The 21,509-nt window shown below is 45.8% G+C and overlaps 2 protein-coding genes across 5 annotated transcripts in view; one reads left to right on the forward strand and one right to left on the reverse strand.

The window, feature by feature from the left end:
- Window positions 1-4,172: 4,172 nt before the first annotated feature.
- On the reverse strand, window positions 4,173-8,528 carry RPL6 (ribosomal protein L6). The gene is made up of 7 exons (XM_082324990.1): window positions 8,393-8,528; window positions 7,410-7,646; window positions 7,219-7,317; window positions 6,600-6,743; window positions 5,532-5,580; window positions 4,881-5,065; window positions 4,173-4,377 (listed from the first exon to the last, which is right to left on the reverse strand). The coding sequence occupies exons 2-7, from the start codon at window positions 7,644-7,646 to the stop codon at window positions 4,225-4,227; spliced, it is 867 nt and encodes a 288-aa protein (XP_082181116.1). The 5' UTR covers window positions 8,393-8,528; the 3' UTR covers window positions 4,173-4,224.
- Window positions 8,529-8,926: 398 nt separating this feature from the next.
- The window catches only part of PTPN11 (protein tyrosine phosphatase non-receptor type 11), a 43,136-nt gene continuing 30,553 nt past the window's right edge, over window positions 8,927-21,509 (forward strand). For 3 of the 4 annotated variants that reach the window (XR_014229563.1, XR_014229564.1, XM_082324988.1), the window contains exons 1-6: window positions 8,928-9,090; window positions 13,796-13,918; window positions 15,084-15,278; window positions 16,437-16,629; window positions 17,893-18,009; window positions 18,534-18,647. Coding sequence is in view for 2 of the 4 variants with exons in the window: in XM_082324988.1 (XP_082181114.1) it covers window positions 9,077-9,090; window positions 13,796-13,918; window positions 15,084-15,278; window positions 16,437-16,629; window positions 17,893-18,009; window positions 18,534-18,647 (756 nt within the window). In the remaining 2 variants the exon portion in view is untranslated. Of the gene's footprint in view, window positions 9,091-13,795; window positions 13,919-15,083; window positions 15,279-16,436; window positions 16,630-17,892; window positions 18,010-18,533; window positions 18,648-21,509 lie in introns of all 4 variants that reach the window. The other variant, XM_082324989.1, reaches the window with a different exon arrangement.

Here is a 21,509-nt window from a genome sequence, read left to right on the forward strand (position 1 = left end):
CAGGGCAGAACGCTGCTGCCCAGTTTCAAACGGAGCAGGGTATTTGCTCGCCTGGAGTCAGAAAACTGTAAAAAACAGTTTTCATCTTAAAAACCAGTTGATTTTAATAACCAGAGACCAGGAAGCCCTCTGCATTGAAAGACAAGCAACAAAATGTACTGAAAGAAGAATATACAGAGAATCTGGAACAAATTCTCTTAGTAAAATCCATTTGGATGGGGTTTCTAATGCTTGAATCGTTTAAAGCATGATGGGAATCAGCATCTGGAGAAGAGTGGAAGGAGTTACCTTGCATTTGCTAAAGGGAGGCTACCTAGGCCAGCTCTTCTCCATGAATGGTGTCTCAGCTGATCTTGCCTACATTTTCTGTGAGGTAAAAGCAGAGATTCTACCAGGTGGTGAAGACAGAGAAACTGTCCCCAAATTCTGTTTATTCTGTATTGAGCTTGTGGGGAGATCCAGAATGACTTTTTGCAGAAGTGGGGCTGGGTATACCAGCGGCAACAGTTCTGTGAACTACGAGGAGAGGAAGGGCAGGGATCAGGTGGAAATACGCTGGGGGAAGAAGGTTCAGCTGCCCCTGCATGACAAGGCACATCCTATAGGTACCCTGTAGCATAGGTGAACTCAGTAGCTGATCACTGGAGATCTGGGCAGTTGGCATATTTTCCTCAACACCTGGCCAAAATGGTATGTGTCCTGTAAAAGCACCTTCACGCTCCAGCCATAGCGTCTTCTCTTAATTAAGGTTAAAGCAAAGTGTGTCACACCCGAAATGCCAAAAGTAACATTCTTTACAAACCTGCCACTGGAAAGCACTTTGTCTTGCAAAAACGCCTCGGTTTCTCCCGAGGCTCCTGTTCCCAGAAGGAAAGCCAGCGCCTGCCTCCCTGAGTCTGCCGGCCAACACAGCAGTGGGGACACAGCCTCTCTGGGCTGGACTGAATCCACCAGGTCACTTCACAGAGGCAGCTAATAGGTAAAAATAGGTGCCTGTAGATAATAAGGCATTGCATCTTAGTACCAATTCCCTGAGAAAGCCAACATCCCTCTATCTTTCCTCTCAAAAGGATGCTTTATTATAATTACATATCACTTTATTAGGCAGCTGAAGCAAAGAGCACATTTGATGCTAATGAAGTGCTGTTGTGGTTGAGTCTGTCACTATTTTTGGACCTGCACATCTCCAGCACTTTTGATCGGGTGACTGAGGCTTTGGATGTCTCTAGCTTCTTCTGTGGGGGATGCTCAGTGAAAAGCAATGACTCAGCGAGCCGGGGCTGCAGAACTGTTTACATGCTCAGAATGAGAAAACCTGTGGGACAGCGAGAACACGCACAAAAGCTCTTTATGTGGTGGAAGTATTTTTCAGGTAGTGGACAGTATTATCTACATTGAAAAATCCTTCTGAATATTCGCTTTGTTTCTGTGTTGGTCATCTGTACAGTCCTTGTTGTTCCTCTTTTCCATCCGCCACCCCACAGTGTTTCGGAAAAAAGCCAGATTTCACAGAACTCAAGGAAAATATTTTAGAGGTTAAGAGAGAGACAAATCACAGCTGTCCACCGGCTGCCTTTCCCTACGAAAGATGAGCGTTCTGCCGTCTCCATTTTCTGCAGCAAAGCCCGAGGAGCTGCTCGGCACTGCGCAGGCATGATTTGGTGTTAAAATTTGACTTAACAGCTAGCGCCCCCAGAAGCAGGCCCGCTCCCACGCCCCTGTGTGCCGACACCAACATTCATCTGGTCCCACAGTGACTCAGTTCAGGGATTTAAACCAGCACGAAAATACTCATTCCTCCCTCTCTCTCCCCTCACCTTGCAGGGCTGTGTCATTGGTCACCACCTCGTCAGACAAGTGACAGGACTGGGGTGAGGGAGGCGACGGCAGCACGTGAGGCCGTTTCTCCGTACCTATGAAGACAACTGGGCTGCATTACCAAATCACTTCCTGACAGCACACTGGAAGACAAAGCCTCCCCTTTCAGTAAACAAGGTTAATGGTTCCAAGTATCATTTCATGTCTTCTGATACACAAATGAGGAATGTGTCAGAGTAATCAATAATTATAGAAAATACCATTGCAGCTAAATGCCTAGTTATTCTTAGACTAGCCCTGTTCTGTTACTACAGCTTCCCCATTCCCGGAGGGGAAGGGAATGACTGAAGCACTAGTACCTCTTAAGTGTTCTCTTAGACCGCAACTGTGCGACCAAATCTGTTTGCAGACTTTGTGATAGCACATGCTGCTACAAACTGTTTTGATCAAGAGGTCTACTTGCTGGTTTTGGACTTTTCCCATTTAAGTGTTCCCACGTACAAGTTTTTACTTTAACTGAGCTTTCTAGGCATATTGGGTTAAGATCTTTCTTTGGTAGTATCAGTAAACTTATCTTAGTCCTAGCAGTGAGATGCGTGCCACACTTTTGTATCTTTTTAGAATTGATTTATGTAAACAGGCCAGTCCCACCACTGCAGTAAAATCTCACATCAACTTAAGAAACCTCTGACTATACCCATTATCCACCAAACCACATACAACAGAAGACGTAATTCATTGCAGACGCAGTTCTGATGAGAGGGAAAAATAAAGAGCATCTTCCCAGAGCACCCTGGGGCAAAACCTAGCCTAGAGCGACGCGAGACCCACCCCCAGCCCGCAGTGCTGCGTTGGGACAAAGCTGGCTCACTGGCTCCCTCTGCTGAACCACGCTAATATTCAATATGTTAATTCTCAGGAGGAAGATGGTGGAAGAGTAACCAGTGCTGTAGACTTCCATACCCTGTACCACCAGCCAGCACCAGCTGTGAAGATGGCCACAGCCCCTCGGTGCGAGAACCCGCCAGGCATTCTGCAGGTAGTCCGAGTTTTTTCATTGGCTCTGGAGCACTTGAAGCCCAATTCCTCCTTCCTAACGAACGTGGCTAGCATGTGACGTGCAGGCTTCCACCTCAGCGAGGGTTGTATCGCTCCCTTTTCTATCCCCTTTTCATGGAACTTGTATGAATTTGATGAAATCTCTACTCCCCATCAAGCTTGACCCCACTGGCTACTTTCAGCTAAGAATTAATAGGAAGACAGATGGTGCAGTTATATAAGCCTTGTTTCCTGCCTAAGTCTGGCTAAGGAAGAGCTCAAGCATGCCAGATTTGTTAATGTGTACAGCCTTGTTTTTTATAAGAGCAGAGCTATTAGTACCCAAGCATCCTCTTTCAGATATCTGGTAACTGACCTCAACAGAGAAAGAAAACAGACAGGACTGACTTTCTCAACTCGCTTTCTGCCAGTTTCTGAGATAGGAAAAATTGAGACTCTGGAAGTCTCCCAGAATAGGAAAATACTTGCCTTTCACAGAAACAGCTTCTGCTTTTTAACTCATTTCTGAGCCCACAGAATTAAGAATCATGCTTTTCCTTTTTGATCTAAGCAGGTATTCTTCCTGACTAAAAGTGTTACATCCCACATGGATAAACGAAGAACAGGAAAAAAATATAAGATTTGGGAAGGGACATACATTCCAAATTTTGTTATGGTTCCAGGGATGTTACCCTGCAACTCTATATAGTGCTTCCACTTCAAAATCCAAGGCGTGCCTCCTGAAATGCCTCTAAAAAGTTGCTATATTTGCTGAGGTTTATGTAGTGATTGATGGATCAAAGCTGTTCGTCAGCAATACCATCTCAACACAGCTGTACACAAGCTTTAAAATGCTAATGAGTTACCTAGCAGTGGTTTGTTGCTGGTTCCTCACAAAGGACACCTGAAGCATTGGTTTCAGGCATGCGAGTGCAGAGAAATACCCCAGCGCGGAAGTTGGGCTGGATGTTTATTCTGGAACATGTCCCGATGGGTAGTCAATCCAGTATGTATATCTTCTTTCCCAAAAGTGATTGATTTTTTTCTGCCCCCTCAACTCATTCATAATTAAGAAAGCTGAAAATCAAGTGCTAATTCCTTTCTGGTTATACTGAACAGGAAAAAAAAAACCAAAACAACCCCCAAAAACCCCAACCCCAATGAAACAAAACCCCCAAACCCTTATACACTCAAAATTCTGGTCATCTACGCACAGTCCCTCAGAATTTCATGCCACAAGCAGTTTCCCTACCCTTTAAATAACATACAGTGCAAGATCTGCACAACACGTTCTAGTACGGATTGCAATGAAGACACCAGAAATCCTTGCTTTTCTCCCTTCAAATTTAATGTGGTGCTTTAGGACAGTTAGAACACCAATTTGTGAGGATAGACTCCATTTGAGAGACAGAATGTAGAACGCAGGTACCCACGGAGCTGAGGCACCTTCTTGATTCGTGCAAGGATCTGTGAATCCACCGCCTTCTGGTCTGACTTGCGTTGCTCCGTTATCTCGTATTTCTAGAAAGTACAAAGAATAATGTTAAAATCTGCAGAGTGACTTCAGACTCTTCTACAGAGATGAGAAAATTCAGGGCAAACCCCGAGTTCTGGCATTTTCAGGAAATCTTTTCTCCATTTGCTCTAAATATGGGAGAGGTGGTAGGAGACCGGAGGTGGCAGAGAGAACTGAAGCCGCTTGTTTGGCTTACGTTGCAGGTACCAGAGCCAGCAGCACGCTCTTGGCAGTATTGAAACAGTAAAGGTGTTTCTCGGTCAAAAAAGACATTTAACTGGAATCATCACTGCTGCTGTTCTGCTAAGGTACAAGCAGGAAAGAATCCCCAAATTTAAAAGGGGTTTATCTCACTGCTGCTGTATTAATTCATTTTAATGGCATTACCTTACTTTATCGAGGATCACTTAAAATTAAATTGTCCATTTGTTTCATGGCATTTCCCCCTTTCCAGCCAGGCTTTAGGCAACAAGGACATTCATAAAGAATGAACAATTATGTTCCTTACTTCTTTTTCAGTGTCAAAGATCTCGCCTTCCTGGTGCTTGGGCTTACGCAGCCTCTTCTTCTTGAAGTACGCATCAGTGAGATGCTTGGGAATTTTCACTCCAGAGATATCGACCTTTGTAGATGTAGCAATAACAAATTTCTGATGGGCCCTGCGCAGAGGGACACGGTTGACAACCAAGGGTCCTAAAGGCAGAGGAAAGACAGAACAAGGTTAGCTTTCCTGGCAACAACCACTGCTCTGAAGGTCAATTTTTGTACTGTCGGAGATGACTCGTTTCTTCTTTAGATGACTTTAGATGACTAGTTTCTTCATCTTCTGTAGAGATGCCTACAGCTAAAACCTGAACCACCAACAAAGCACTTCCCCGCAGCCTCTAGAAAAGCCAAAAAATGCTTCCTGATCTCTTCTAGGTATTGAAGCTTAATTACCTCCCCTCCACCTCCCTGGAAAGCCACAAAACACGATTCCACTTAGTTACATGAACACGTGATGCGCCAAACCATCCACACGCAGATCTGTGACACTACTGACCCCAGAGACAAACTTAAAAAAACCCCTCCAACAAAACAAAAAATCCCCCCAAACCCCACAAAACTGCCCAAAACAAATAAAAAAACCAAACCATACACTTAAGTAAAAGGTTTTTACCTGTGACAAGCAAAAGGCCAGTAGCAAGCTGCTTCAAGAAGACGACACGCTGAAAAGAGATGAGATGTGACATTAGTCCTCAGCTCCCAGCCCTCTGAAATACTGCAACCAAACCGCGCCCGCCCTGCGTTACTGGGGCAAGCATCGGCAAAGCCGCCGGGCGCAGGCGCAACTGCGCGACTCGAGAAGCAACCGGCGCGCGAGCCAGGCTGCCAACGCTTCTCAGAGCGGCTTTGCCAGGGTTACCGCACCTACGACAGATCGCCCCTCTCCACGTGCTTCCGCACTCCAGGCTGAGCAAAACCAATTAGTGCATTTTTTTAAATCTTTGCCCGTTCTAGAGGCCGGTGAGACAGCCGTCCTGGCGCCCAAATTCTTTGTACAAGTTAAAGGCAAGAACAGGATAAAACCCAGAAGGGCACCACAACACAGCACCCGGTCAGAGCCATCCCCCAGTTACATTTTATTGTTTCTGGTCAGGTTCGCCTTCCCTAACAGCATTCTTCTCAGTAATGTGACATGGAAGCCAAAGAATTAAAGAAAATAAACAATGTCAGTTAAGACCCGTTACTAAAAATCATTAAGCCAAAGCACACAGTTTAATGTAACAATGAAGTGGTACCTTGGTAATTAGATTAAGAATGACGCTGTAACTCCTCCTTGGCAATAGGCAGGCTAAGACAAAGCTTTGGCCTCATTGCAACAGTAACAGCAAGGGGCATCGGGTCTGCCACTCTGCAGCCACTCTGCAGCGCAAAGTTGGCGGGACACGAATCTACGCACTTTTCTGCATTTCGTTTTGTCTAAGCCACTGCCCTGGCCTGTTTTACTTCCAGCTCTGCGTAGAAGAACATTAGTTTAAAGACTGTTTCCCCTAAAGGCAGGGCGAAGAAAGCGCCTAGACAGAATTCACAAAAAAGCAGCTCTGTAGATTCGCATCTCGTGGCTGAGCGCTGCCCGGTGACATCAGCTGGTAAACGCAGGACGCCGCTGCTCAGTCACAACCGTTTCGGCACGGAAGCGCCGCAAAGCCGCCGCGCGAGCCAACGGGACGAAGCCCCCGATTACCTTGCCTCTGTGACGACCGGTCAGAAGGATCAGAACGGTTCCTGGAGTAATAGAGGCCCGCAGCCTCCGCTTGTGCTGGCAAAAGGGCTTTTTGCCGTGACTCAAAAGCTTGCGAGGAACGTCCTCCGTGGGATAGTATCTGGGCTACAAAAAGAGGAGGAAATCATTGTACCACTCCGTATTCCACGAGACAGAAAGCTTTCACTACAGTTTAGATTCTTCCTTTCATTAAGGGAGGCTATTTCACTAAAGATGACCTTTCTGAAAGATTTTGCTCTGCTGCAACCAGCACGGCAGGAACACACCGAGTATTTTCTGTACAATTACGCGATAGCGAAAGCTGAGAGCAGCTTCGTATCTCCGAGCGTGCTTCCAGTCCCGCACAGCAACACCAACGGCAGAGGAGAACCCGCGCTTGCCCGTGAACCGTTCTCAGTTACCAGCATCTCCCCGAGAGCGCAACCGCTGGGTCGGCCTCTGGAGGAGATGACCGCCACCAGCTCTGTGCGGCGCAGCACGGGCCGAGGCTGCTGCGTCGCCCCGGCCGAGAGGCGCAGCCTCGGGTCAGAAGCGACCCCTAACAGCCTGAACCCACCACCGTCCCCGTTCTTCTTCTTACCATTTTGCGGATTTTAACCACACGGCTGCCGCCATTCTTATCTCCACCAACTGGCTTAGTGATGGTCGCGCGTGGCTTTTCTTTCTTTTTCTTTTCTATCTGTAGGCAGAGAAAAGGGAAAACGTATGAAATTCCAAAGCAAAGTCACCGTGGAAAATACGATTATTTAAACATAGTATTTCTCATCCTACCTTTGTTTCTGGAGCAGTGTACTTGCGCTTGTATAGTGCTTTTCTGGCATACATGGCTGACCGGGAATATCTCCCGATACCCCGGGCCAGGACAGGGTTACGGCTGGCATGATGCTTCTTAATCTTCTTCTTCTTCTCACCTGCTTCCTTCTGGCTTGCCTTCTGCTCAGCCGGCTTCTTCTCAGCCGGCTTCTTCTTGCTTGGCTTTTTCTCACCGGCCGCCTTCTCGCCCGCCATCTGTGGACCCAAATAAAACAGAAATTATGACTTATTGCAAGGTGCGCAGGAGCATCTAAGCTGCGGAAACAAAACAGAAGAATCGGAACTCGATCCTTTACACCATTCTAAGAGTTGTCAGCCACCTCTTACAGCCGTGGCAAATCAAATGCAGAGTCAAAAGCCATTCTGCCTGCTGCACGCCCATCCGTCACGCAAAACGCTCCTCCACGCTAATCACAACAGCTACAAGCTCACCGGAGGCATCCAAGCCTCCTCGGCGGGAAGCCCAGGCCAATGCAAGCGCACGCTGAGGCCGCGGCCGCCCTGCCGTCCCCGGGGGCGGTCGCAACCGCCCTGGGCTCGGGGCTGCCCCGGTCCCGCCGGAGCTGCTGGGCCCTGCCGCACCGCGGGGCTACGCCGGCCTTCCCCGGGCTACCGCTCGGCCCCGCAGAGGCCTCCAGCTCCGGCCCCGGCCGAGCCCGGTTCCCGCTTCTCCGCTGGGCCCCGGCGCACTCCGGGAGGCGCCGGCCCGGCCGGTCACGGCCCAGCCCGGCCTCCACAGCCAGCCCCGGCCTGGCCTGGCCGGAGACGGCTTCACCTCCCGCTCCACCCCCCACCCCCATACGGACCCCCGGGCCTCATCGCCGCCTCCCCGAGGGCACCGGGCCGGGCCCGCGAGCCCAGCGCGGCCACCCGAGGGCAGATGGCGGCGGATGCTGCCCGCCGGGTGCCGGCCCAGCCCGCCGCCGCTCCGCCATTCTTACCTTCCGGGGAGGGAAAGGGACCTACATCCGGGTACAAGAGGCCTAAAGAGAGCGCGGCGTCTGACGTCACTGCGCCGGCCGCGGAGCACGCTGGGACTTGTAGGCCGGGCCGGGCCGGCGCGGCCCGGGGCAGTCCCGGGTCACCCGGGGAGGGGGACGGCGACGGCGACAGCGACAGCGGGAGGGTCCCGGCCGGGCGGCGGGGGCGAACACCGGACACCCGCGTTCCGCCCCGGAGGGAGCTGTGCGGTGGCCGGCGGCTCCGGCAGCGGGGCTCGCTGTCCTGCCTCTGCCTGACCGACCCTCCCTCCAGCCCGGGGCACGGCCGAGGTAAGGCTCCCCGCCGACCCCCGCCCGGCGCCAGCTCCGCGGGACGAGGCTCCGCTACTCCCGCGCAGGTGCCCCGCAGCCGCCGCCCCCACCGGCCGGCCGCCCGCCCCTCTCGCTCCATTTCGAGGCGGGGGCGGGACGGCGTCGCAGGCCGATGACGCAGCGGGCGGGTGACGCAGGGCGGGCCGCGCCGCGCTCCGTGCGCCTCCGGGGCCTGAGGCGGCCGTTGTTCACGCTCCCCGCAGGGCGCCCGTAGGCCGCGGCCCGCGCCGGGGGGGCCCCCATGTGAGAGGCGGCCGGCGAGGGGTGGCGGGCGGGCGGGCGCACCGCGACCCGCCAGTGCCACCGGAGAAAATGACATCGCGGAGGTGAGGCGGGAGCGAGCGGCGCCGAGCCCGGCGGGGGAGGGGGGGGCGGGCAGGCGGGGGGCCGCCCGCCCCCGGGGCGCGCAGGGCCCGGGCCCCTCAGCGCCCGCTCTTGGCGGGGCTGCCGGGCCGCGCCGCCTCCCCGCGGCCGGCCCGGCCGGGCAGGGCAGGGCCTCCCGCCGCCCCGTGGCTGCGGCGCTGGGGCAGCCCCCACCCCGCTGCCTGCGGCCGCCTCCCGGCCCCTCTCCCCGCCCGTTCCTGGGGCGGGATGTCCCCGCTCCCGCCGTCCTGGGGCCGCGGTGCCGCCTCGGCTCCGGTCGGGGCCTGGCTCGCTCTGCCCCCCGCGCCTTGCCTGGCTTTCCCCGGCGAGCGGACCCTCCGCTGACCGGCGCGGCGCGGCTGGGGGCCCGGTGGGGCGAGGGGGCCGGGAGGCCCCGGGCTGTGCCGACCCCCGTGCGGGGGCCGGAGCTGCCGCAGCAGCGCTGGCTTCGCGGGGGGCTCAGGCGGGCCTCCCCGCGCCCGCGTGTGCGTTCGAACCGGAGCCGAGAGGTGAATTTTATTCGTGTGGCGACCCACTCGGTTCTCGGTCCGGAATCCGAGGCCAGGGAGGGGCGTGTTGCTACCGGTAGCCCAGCACTAGGGACGTTCCTGAGACTAAAACGTGAGCCAACTTTTAAAATGAGCGTTCGCAAGCTGACCTGATCTGGGCTCTCAGTCTATTAGCAGCATTCGGTCTAATTTCAAAACCTTGTGGCGTGGCAAAATCAGGATGATAAACAGTTGAATCTGTTTTCTTTGTAGCTTCTCACTGTCCTTAACGTATTTTGAAGTTTGTCTTATTTTAGCAGTCCTTTTTGGGCTGAGAGGCTAAGGTAGATGTTAGACTTAAGAGGAATTACTGTCACAAAAAGGAAAAAGATGTTTATATTCTTATCTAACGTACCTATTCTGAAACTTGATACCTCTCTAAGTAATACCCATTAAAGTATAAATTCTTCAATGTTGGGTTGTCCTCTTTCTTGTTCTGCTTAAGACGGTTGAAACTAGGTGGGTTGGTTTTCAGTCTGTGGCCATCTATAGTTGAATTCGGATTTGGGGTCTTCTGAAGCGTGTGGAGGATCTCTAGCGTGTGTTGGGTTTTCTGAATGTCCCTACTCACGTGTCAGAACAAGGGTACAGGTTACCTTTTAGAAACACTTGTGAACTTCCTCATTGTCAGGAGTAATCCTCTTATTCTGCTCAGAAGTTTAAATTGTAACTTGCGAGGGAGACTGAAAAAAGATGAGAAATAGAAACTGATGGGCCTATAAATAGGAGTAATTAAACTACCAGTCACTGCCTCCCTGAATGCTATGGTTGTGACAGCTGAGACTCAGAACTGATTTAATCTCTCCTGCTCTTGAAAAGGTGGTTAGAAAAGCCCAAGCACAGCATGGGAAAATGTATTGATTTTTTTCTTTTCTCTCTTCAATTTGGTAAGAGAGAAATATGCTGGCAAGGTATGCCTTACAAAGCACAAATCCTGCTGATCTTTTCTGGACTATGCTAACAAAAAAAAGAAGAGAGAATTGTAGCAAGGCTGTGTTTCCTACCATATATTTGTTTATATCAGAAGGCTTCTTGCTTAGCTGATATCCCCTTAGTTTTGTAAATGAGACCCCCACAATTACACTGGTTACTTTTCTGCCAACGTTTTCATCTTACTGTAAACTAATAAGGGACTTGGAATGGTATGCTGTTGAACCCCCAAATCAGAATTGCTGTAAGGAGTGTTCTGTGCGTGGTGAGGACAGCTAGTTTAATTAGAGCGTGGGTTTACGTGTGCATGTGTTACTTTCTTGATTGTATTTATCGGCTGTGATGTCCTTTGCTTGGGATAGCCTCTGCACCTGCTCATAATAGAGGTTGAAGAAGGAAAGTAGAAAAAAAGTCTAAAATGCATTCCATCCCTATAAAAGGAAGCGTAAGAGAAAGTCCTCTATAGGGCTTATGTTACTGGTATCTGTGTCTGCAGTCCCCTTTGCGCTCTCCTCCAGTTTTGGAAGGGATGCAGCCAGCAAGGTTCAAAAGCGCACACATGTGATGGCAGTACTTCAAATGAAGCAATCTTGATCACCGGTCCGGAACCATTTAACAGAGATCACTAACACCCCCATTTTTCTATTTGGGGTGGCTGACAAATGCATCTTCCTACTCAAAGCCAAAAATACAAAGATGAGAGAGCAGGAGTACAAGTTACCATTAGAACAAAAGTTACATAAAGTGCAATAAACTCCATCCGTCTCCCAGATGTAGCTTTTCTCTTGCTGCACGCACTTACTTTTTGCCATCTTCAGTAGGAGTGTATGTATATGTGGGGGTGAGATTTTGGTTTTTAAACAATCTACCATCTTTTTAACTTCTCCTTTAAGTGCAAGTTATTTGTAGGCCCTTCTGTTCATTAAATTATTATTTTTCTGTTATTTTACATCTTTTGAACAACTTGTGTACAGTTACTTCCAGATGCATTAGGGTTTAGGGCAAGATACAGAAGATATTATATTAATTAAAGTTTGTGGCATGTCACCATAAAATAAATCTGTAGGGCTGATTCCAATAGTTTCTCCTTTTTTATGTTCATAAAATTTTGAATGTAAACTCAAAAGCTTCCAAAGATGGCTCTTGAATCCGGTGTGTATTTAAAAAGCTTATAAACTGTTCAAAATGTTGCTACACTTTTTTTTTGCTTGTTTTTTGTTTTCTCCTAATGGAAGTAAAATTTTGGAGGTGGAAGTGTGGTAAATATATTATCAGCTTCTGCAGACCAACCTGTCATATTCTCATATATATTATTTAATGTTCAGTTCATCCCAGGCGCCAATGCTTGTGCAGTTTCTTTTGTGAGACTGCATCAAAGCAGAACTTTTCTTGACTTTTGAGTAGTCATTAGATAAATGTAGCATTATTTATTAATTCATTCCCTTTTGCTGTAATAACTTGGAAGTATTTTCTGATATATTTTTTTCATGATCTGTGCTGCATAGGATTGATTTTTTCTTTTTTTTTTTTTTTTTTTCTTCAGTTAAAGATATGGTACTATTCACTCAACTTTCTTGGTGCAAACAGAATATCCTTAACTAGAAAAAAAGCAAGATTAACAAGAAGAATCATTTACTTCTGAAATGGAATTGGTACATAACTAATCCTAATTCCCATTTGAATGACTTGCTAGAGGTTTGGATATTCTAGAATCTCTAAAACTCTCCAGAATGTTTCCGTGAGAATCCATGCCTGAAGAGGATAGGCTGGATAAGGCCTTGGTAGGAATATTGTCAATTTTTCAGTATAGAAAATACATTCAGTATATATATTGCTGAAACAATGCAAGTAATAACCCTAAATTTAGACATGCACTCGCATATTTTGCTGTTTTAGCAATTTAGCATGAAATGCTGACTGTATGAGGAACGATCAGAAATGCTATGCGATTTTTTTAGATATAGCACTCTCATATCTGTAGTGAGATTGGTTGCGGAGACTTTTGCCTTAATGTTTTGCTTTACTTTGGAGAACCAGAACCTCGTGTACAAAGGGGAGTACGCTGCGTTCTTTCTGCAGATATGGATGTGCATTTTCACTTGTGCCCTGCGTGGTGTCTGATTTATGGCAACTCTGAAAAATAAAGGCGATCTTTTAATTGCCAAATACAAGTCTGACAAAGCCACTAAAACAGTTCTTAGTTGCTGTGCTCACATCTCTGTCCCTGGGCTGCGTGGTGGTTTGTTTTTTTTTTTTTTTTTTAAGTTTGTCTTCTAAAACTGTGCCTCATTAAAAACTCCTTTCATCCAGAACACACGGATGTAACTTAGTACTGCAAGAGTGCCATGAAAATCCTCAATTACAGATAAGAGAAAATGCAGATGTGTTAACTGAATGGCTAAGAATAAGTCTCTCAAAAGTTAATGCCATAGGTGGGGACACTGAGCTTCTTAGATATAGACCATATACAGCTCTCCTTTGGCAGGGCACTGTATTAGTCATTCACAAGGCTGTTCGTGGGTGGTGAATATCAATATGAGATTCCGCGGTGTTTGTATTTAAGCGGGATATATTCGGACCAGAGAAATTGCCATGGTAGTTAGAAGACGAGAGCAGCGCTTTTGTGTCTGGCAGCGCTCAGCACCACGTTCTCTTGTGGAAGGTGGAAAAAGACTGGGCGACTGAATAGGTTGTCCACAAGTGAAGTTCCTTCGTGACCCCTGTCAGCTGGTGGTCAGCCTGTGCCCTAAAGCATGAGGTTTTGTTAAATTTTTAACCTTTAAAGTGTTGTCAAGTGTCACTTTGGATGTTAAGTGTTTTTCCTGATTGTATTTCAGTTTGTTTGTGTGTCCTGTCTTCCAGGAGTAAGGAAAATGCATGACTTGTGGTCTCTGCTTATGTTGTAGACCTTTCCTTGATATAATTTTAATCCAAGCAGTCTGAATATGTATGGCTGTATCTCCTTCACTTACAAAGCATCTCTTACCAATATGCAAAATTGCGAGGTAATATGAAATGAACAATTTATGCTTTCTGCTAAGATAGATATTCTTATTAATTTAGGAACAAAATTCAGTACTTCCTGGTTTTGAAGCTGTTGGATTGTTTAGTCTTGTCATGTAAGTTAACTCTGAAAACCAGAAGAACTTCTATTAATTTATTAACACTCTTTATTTTTAACCTTTTATAGATGGTTTCATCCAAATATTACTGGGGTGGAGGCAGAAAACCTACTGTTAACGAGAGGAGTTGATGGCAGTTTTTTGGCACGGCCCAGCAAAAGTAACCCAGGAGACTTTACACTCTCCGTTAGGTAAGTTTTTAAATTTTTTTTCTCTTTCTCCCCAGATTGATAAGAGTCTGCGTTTGATGCTGTTCTATGGGAAAGAGTTGTAAATGAACTACTTGTAAGAGGTGAAAGAATGCACGAACCACTTTTTTGTCTGTTGTTCACTGTTCTCCCCTCTTTTTTTTTTTTACTCCCATTTTCTGTGGAGAGGTTCTCAATTACTTTTACCCAACTTGAGGAAACTATAGGTTGGAGGGATGGTGAATTCTGATTCTGCAGAGAGACAGAAAAAGTTAAGGGGAAGCAGAAGTAGATTCATAATAGCATTACTTTTAGCTCTTTAAAAATCTATTCGATAACCATCTGAAAGTAGCAGAGATGATATGAATTACTGATCAAATGCATGCGAGAAAATGCTATCCGGATTCTCTTACAGGAAAAGACAGCAAGTTTTTAAGGACAACTGTGGTGCTGTTTCAGCTCCCAAAATAGGCCTTTTGTGACACTTGTCCCCTGACACTGTGTGTGTAGTGGTAAGGATGGGGAAAGGATGGCAAGCAGAAGTAAATAAAGGAAAAGGGAAAAGTGGGATTGGTGATAAGAATAATGCTGCTTGGATACCTTTGAGATAATGGGCGTTGTTGAACAGAAGGGGACTCTTTCAGAGAGCTGTTCTTCGTTAATACTAGAGACTGTGGGAGCAAATGATTTACATCAGGCAAAGGCAACTGTTTACTGAAGGAGAGATCTTAGCAGTTAGTGTGAGATCCTAGGGAAAGCAGCAAACGGGCTCCGATGGGTGTCTTGAGAATGATGAATTCTCTCCTCACCCCTCTACCCCTTGTGCTTGGGTGTGCCATTCTTAGGGGTCTGAGGGATTTCTACTGGAGATCGTGAGGCCACAGAGCTTACGCTGGCTTCAAGGATTCCTTTGTTACGGAATTAAGTTTTTTTTCTTATTCTTCCTGACTGTTGGATAGCCACTTCCCCTTCTTGCAAGCCACTGAAACGTGGCTGAAGCACACTTCAGAGGTGCACTAGCTTAGCTATTCTGCAATATTTCAGTTGGAAAGTGATGCAAAAGTATGGATTTCTCTAACTCAGACAACAGAACACTAAATATAAAAGTGACTGGAAATCAGCTGACTTATGTGTTTGTTTTTTTTTTTTCCTTTGTTTCAAATCTTAGGCGAACTGGAGCTGTTACCCACATCAAGATCCAGAACACAGGAGACTACTATGACCTCTATGGAGGAGAGAAGTTTGCTACATTGGCTGAGTTAGTCCAGTATTACATGGAACATCATGGACAGCTCAAGGAAAAGAATGGAGATGTTATAGAGTTGAAATATCCGCTGAACTGTGCTGATCCTACATCTGAAAGGTCAGAGAAATAGTGGTGAAAACCTCAGTGTCCATGCACTTCTTGATAAATGCATGTTTTATCCCTATTAACACTCCAGTCAGCTTCCATTTGATGAAAGGGTGGCCATTATCTTGTACTGAAAGTTCTCCCACTGACTTCAGTGAGGTTACTTGCAAAGTAGCCTAATAAACATGATTAAAGGTAAAACAATCTAAGCCCGAGAACGTATTTGCTTCAGCATTCTTCCTGGTGTGATACAATACTAAAAAAGAGGGCATAGTTCCCTTTATTTTTACTGGGAGAATGTTTTATCATAGAAGTTCTCCTAAAGCTTGCTGAAGCTGTTATTACTGCAAGGAATTCCCGGGTATATTTCTGGGCATAACTTTATACAATTTTTCCAGCGGTGGGTCTGTGTATGAGAAAGTGAATGACATGCAAATCCCCAAATTGCTCAAACTCATGTTTTTGGGAGCATGGCTAGTAAGGAGAATCTGAGACTTTAGACTTGACATATACTGAGGAAGTATGTGTATGTCAGAAATAAACCTCTGTGACCAGTAGATATCAGTTTATTATCAGAAGTGAAAAAACAAGGAAAAATATTAAAACAAGTTCTCTCACTCCTCAGAATGGCTTGTATTTAACAGTAGTGGGGAAGATTATTGCCTTTTTGGCCATGTTTCTTGAAGAAATGGGATTGATGTGATTATCCTGTCCACTTCCTAATGTGAGGGAAGGGTGAGGTCTCAAAGATGCTAAGTTCCCACAGGTTTATCAGGAAAGTGCATCATGAAGGAAATAAAAGAACAAATGCCTTGACTGAGGAAAAGGTTGCAGCGTAAGCTCATGTTTATTGGACACCAGGGAATCCATGTGGACTTTGTAAAGGAGCCAAATCAAAGCTTCATTTGAAGCTTCGTGAAATGCAAATTTCAGTGCTTATGGAAGTGCTTGCTTTGAAGTGTCTCTGTAATCACTCATGTGTATGTACATGTACACTTCCAAGGCTTGTTTTGGTTTTTATTTTTATAAACTGAGGCTTTCTGTAGACCTGGACGTTGTTCTTCAGTATACATAAGCGTTTTACTTTATTATAAATAATTAGAACAAGCGGATTCAGCCATGGCTGGAATGACAAGTAGGGTACCTGTCTATATCTTATTTTATTTAAAGGTGGTTTCATGGGCATCTCTCTGGAAGAGAAGCTGAAAAACTGTTAACAGAAAAAGGAAAACATGGAAGCTTTCTTGTGCGTGAGAGTCAAAGCCACCCTGGGGACTTTGTTCTTTCTGTCCGGACAGGAGATGATAAAGGAGAGAGTAATGATGGGAAATCTAAAGTGACACATGTCATGATTCACTGCCAGGTATGATGAAGCACGAGCTGCTGTAACAGGGCTACTTCCACGGGCGGTGGGTTTGTTCTAACAGGAGGGCCACCTTGCACTTGGCAACAGAGCGCTAAACGTGTTTCCCCTTTCCCTGTGGTACTCTATGTGCTATATATCATCTGTTTGATCAAATTGACTAATTTGATAGCATCAAACTTCTAGTAGTGGTTTTTTTTTTTTGACTGCTTGCCTGACTGAATCATGTCATACTATACTATGCTGTCAAGTACCTTCTAATAGATTTGCTTTTGATTGCATCAGAAGTCTGTCTCAGATCCTCTGCTGATGGGGCCTTTCACGTTCATGAATCTTCTTAAGTGAGTTGCAGTCTCCTGGATAAGTTATATAAAAATATGAGTAATTGGACAAACAGAGATCCATCAGAGTATATCTGTTTCTCCCCTGTCAGTTTATAAAATTGGACCTGATAGGCGATCAACTTTCTGTGAAAATTTTGAGTATTGAATCCAAGGAACGGTTTTAAATCTAAAGCTTGAATTTAATATAGGGTAGTTCTTCTCTGAAATATTATTAAATTATAGTATTTTGATATTTTCATATATGCCCATGGGTTGCTATTTTAAAAAAAAAATTACAGATTTTATCATTTTCTCTTTCTTCTGTTATCCTAAAAGACAGTGCAGCATCTTAATTGTTTAAAAACAACTAAAACGCGGTAACAGAAATAGTTTGGAGATAGAAATGGCCTACGAAGACCGTAAAAGCTAAACTACCAGATTTCTTTTTTCTTTTTTTTTGAGAAAACCTCTTTGATTTGCAGTTAACTACAAGTAGTATTTATGACATTGAGGAAAATAACTTAGCATTGCTTCCCTAAAATCGGGATGGTGGCAGTCAATACCAGCCTTTCAGGACCCAATGATACTCTCTTAGGAATCGGAATTGATTTCCAAGGCTGTCTCCTGGATTCTAATCGTGTAGCTCAGGTAGCCTGCTTGAGCTGACTGAACCTCAGTTCGGAAGGAATCAGCTGTCCTGAAAAGGCAGATAAAACGATTTTCAATTAGATGATGGAAAGGATAATGTCCTCCATAGCGTGTGTGTGTGTGTGTTTGTTTTTATTAAGGTTCTGCCATCCCTTAGCAGAAGGATTTTACTAGATTCTTCTACATACGGTTTTAAAGAGAATTTCTCGTATGTTGCATAGCCTAAAGATGATATTAGAGTAGACTTCATCATATGAAGTGCATTTATTTTGATGAGCATCTCTTTTTCAAGGATCTGAAATACGATGTTGGTGGAGGGGAGAAATTTGACTCTCTGACAGATCTAGTGGAACATTACAAGAAGAACCCTATGGTAGAAACTTTGGGCACAGTACTGCAACTCAAGCAGGTGAGTGAATGGAGAAGACACCACTAAGCTTTGTTACCTTCAGCATATATTGTTGAAGTGCAGGCTTTTCCATGTGTTCTGTGAGACATCATTTTTTTTTCTTTCCTAATGCAAAACTGAAGAATTAAACTTTGTGAAACAGGATGACGAAGTCAGTCATTTAAACGGGAACAATTTTTTTAGATGCCTGTGAAGGATAGACTCTTGTGTCTCTGATGCATGCAGAACTTCTTGTGGTTTCATTGTGGTCCATAGGGATTGCAGGGCTAGTCCAGAAATGAGACAACTTAATGTATTGAAGAACAACCGTGAGACTTTATCTAAAAGCAATTGTTCCCTGCCCCATTCCTCTCTACTCTCACTGCCCTTCATTGTATAAATTGTAAAGTTTTGAAGTCCAAATAGATGCCTGGATCCTAGAATTGCCTATATAAAATATTCTTAGTGTAGGGAATTTGTGTTTTAACTGTCTTCTCACAGTTGTCCTTTGTTATACCTGTGTTTAATATTTGTATCTTTCTTAGCCTCTGAATACTACCCGTATTAATGCTGCAGAGATTGAAAGCAGAGTGCGAGAGCTAAGCAAGCTAGCAGAGACTACAGATAAAGTCAAGCAGGGCTTCTGGGAAGAATTTGAGGTACTTCATTACATTCCAAGTGTTACGGTATTAAATCTCTACACTACTAAAAAGTTAGGTTTGTTACTGCCTTCCTGGCATTTTCTCATCTCCCCCTCTGTCGCTTCAGATCCCTGTTCTTGCTCCCATCTCCTGTGTCAGGTACAGCATGAGTTAAAATTTTACCAGTTCCACTCTTGTGTCTGCTAGTAAAATGATTGAAATATTTGCCTTTTTTCCTGATTCTGAGAGCTAATTATGTTCTTCAAGGCTATTCATTCAGTACCTAGCACAATTCCTCCTGAATATCCTCCCCATCATGAGGGAGCCTTATGTACAACTGTATCTGGCCCACCAGGACAATTAATCAGGTTCATTCCTGTGTTCCTTTTCTTCATGTGGACAGGAAGAGGTCTGTAGGCCGGATTAACATTTCTGGAGACAAAGGACTAATTCTTAGCCTATGTTACTCTTGGTGACCGAGTACTAGTGCAGTAGCCGTATCTGATGCGGTTGGAATATGTCAGATGTATTGTGCACATGAAGCGGATTGCACCGTGCTGTCTGTTGCATGCCTCAGTGCAGAGGATGTTTCGGTTTGCGCTCTGCTGTGTTTGGGAGGTTGAGTACCGTTGCTTTAAGGAAACCTCAGTGTGATTTCTCGGTCAATATATGCTCTTGCCCTTGAGTTTGTGGCTTTTTGATAGCTGTTTTTGGGGACCTTAAAACTACTGTGAAGCAGTAGCGGTAGCACGCTCTGAGATGAAGCAACATTGATTATATGTATTCTTTGGACTCCTGGAGATTTATTTTTGTTTTGTTTGGGTGTTTCGTTTCTGCCTGCAGCCAAAATTCCATTTTCCTCCCAGCAAGTAGCATTGCCTTGCCTTCTGTCTTACCTGCACACCTCGTGTGTGTGTGTGCGTGTGCGTGTGCGTGTAACATAGCTGTGCCGGCCCAGCTCTCCCCATCTTTGAAGCCCTAATGATTTCGGGGAGCTACTTATGTTTGAAAGAAAATACAGCTGAAACTGCTGATTTTTCAAGCAGAGGAGATTAAGTATGAGCATTAACCAACACATTCCAAACTGCTTGAGTCTAGCTTGGGTCCTAACCCATCTGACAACTGGAGTCACTTCACAGCTGCGTGCACGTGATGGTCATAGCCAAAAGCTTTAGAAGTGTCTTAAGTATAATGGACTGGTTTATACCACACACACGTAAGAGAACCACAGTGGAGTCTGGAACTCCACCAGCAGATGGCAACAGGAAACTGGAAAGTCCTGAGCTGTGGCAGAGAGGCTGGTTTTGGCTGTGTAATGCTATTTTGAGAAACTTCTTGAATAGTGATGGATTTGCAAAGCAACGATTCTTGAAGAAACTCTTTTTTGATCAGACATATTCATTAGCTGAACGTACTGGCTATTCTGCTCTGAGATTGTTGTCACGAGGAGAAAAATAAATCCATGAAAAGCAAAAGACTCTTACCAAAGAGGTAACACATTTCACTATGAATGTGGGTGGAATATAAGAAGGTGAGATCATGACAGTGGGGAGATCATAAAATGAGGATTAAGCTTTCTCCTCTCCCTTCCCCTGTGCCCAATGCGGGGGGACAGTCCTTGACCCAGGACTGCTGAATGGTCAGAATCCCACCTGGAGCGGGGAGCAAGCCAGCGGCGGTTACTCTGGCTGTTGCTGAGGGCTTGGGGCTCTGCTTTACCCTGACGGTAGAGTGGTGGATCCCCTGGGGAGCGGTTTTCATCTATTGCTTGTGAACCTCGCCTGGAGGTAAACTGGCCTCAACCTTTGAATTGCGTCTCTTGCAGAGTTCAACACGTGAACTTTGATACGGAGCCTGAAGAGCCAGGCAGTTTAACCACACCTGCTGTAATGGCTAAAACTTGCATCTGGGAATTAAGTGCTTTTTGCAAAGACTGATCAGTGGTGTGCTTTGTCATATCATGACACAGTCGTGTAGATGGTGCCTGTGATCACTGTGGGGTTTAGCCTGAACATACATTTGCAAGTTAGCCAAGCAAAGGGTGTCTGTTGGCTTCCCTGGAGACTCCAAGCATATCTTACTCTTATTCAGAGGGCATAAAAAGGAAAAAGTGTGCCCGGTTGGCTTGCCGTCCTTGTAATTGGTGCTGGCTTACTCGAAGCTGTGTGAATCAATGTATGTTTTTTTTCTTTTCTTTTTCTGGAGGGAAGCACTCTTGTGTGGTGCGTTTAGGAATGGATTGTTGATTTGTGAAAATGACAGAACTATTAGTTGACACTTACGACTTCTTTTCTGACCTCTGGTCTTTATTGAATAAATTTGTCTTGTAATGGATTTATCAGTTGGTCCTTAGAAGGAAAGTCTTTGCCTGTCTTTTGGCTTTCCTGAAGAGAAGTATTTGCTAGCAAGCCAGAAGTGTTACAGAAAAAGTAAATGTAAGAAATGATTTTACCTGTGAGATATTCAACTTCTCTTTCCCCTTCACTGCTGTTAGTGAGGTCAGCACTAAACCTTATTTTTTTTCCCCACTGTGTTTTTGGAAATGAAGCAATCTCATAGCAGTTTCGGTGTCATGCTTTTTCATTCACCTCAGGTAATCTATAGCTGTCAGCCTTGGTGGCAGGGGGGCAAACTCCAGGTTGTCCATGGATCTCTGCCTGTGCTGTTTATGATTTGGCAGTCCAGATGGTGGTTATAAATTACTTGTCTTCAGGCATATTTAAGAATGTACCTCTTGTCCCATGAACCACTAGGCAGAAATGTTGACAGTCCTTGTAATGTTTTTGCTTCTGAAAAATGGCTGTTTGGTGAGCTTAATGCTTGGATGTTGCAGTGAAATTGAGGACTATGTTTCAGATTTATTGTTGCATTGTGTACATC

Source organism: Platalea leucorodia (assembly GCF_965183815.1).
Source record: "Platalea leucorodia genome assembly, chromosome: 12".
NCBI lineage: Eukaryota > Metazoa > Chordata > Aves > Pelecaniformes > Threskiornithidae > Platalea > Platalea leucorodia.

What these genes read in the sequence shown, in the direction of transcription:
- RPL6 (XM_082324990.1), bottom strand. Translation starts at nt 7,646, where the DNA reads ATGGCGGGCGAGAAGGCGGCCGGTGAGAAAAAGCCAAGCAAGAAGAAG. An exon ending in ACACTGCTCCAGAAACAAAG is followed by an intron (nt 7,318 to 7,409) that starts GTAGGATGAGAA and finishes CTCTGCCTACAG; the next exon opens with ATAGAAAAGAAAAAGAAAGA. An exon ending in CCGGTCGTCACAGAGGCAAG is followed by an intron (nt 5,581 to 6,599) that starts GTAATCGGGGGC and finishes ATCTCTTTTCAG; the next exon opens with CGTGTCGTCTTCTTGAAGCA.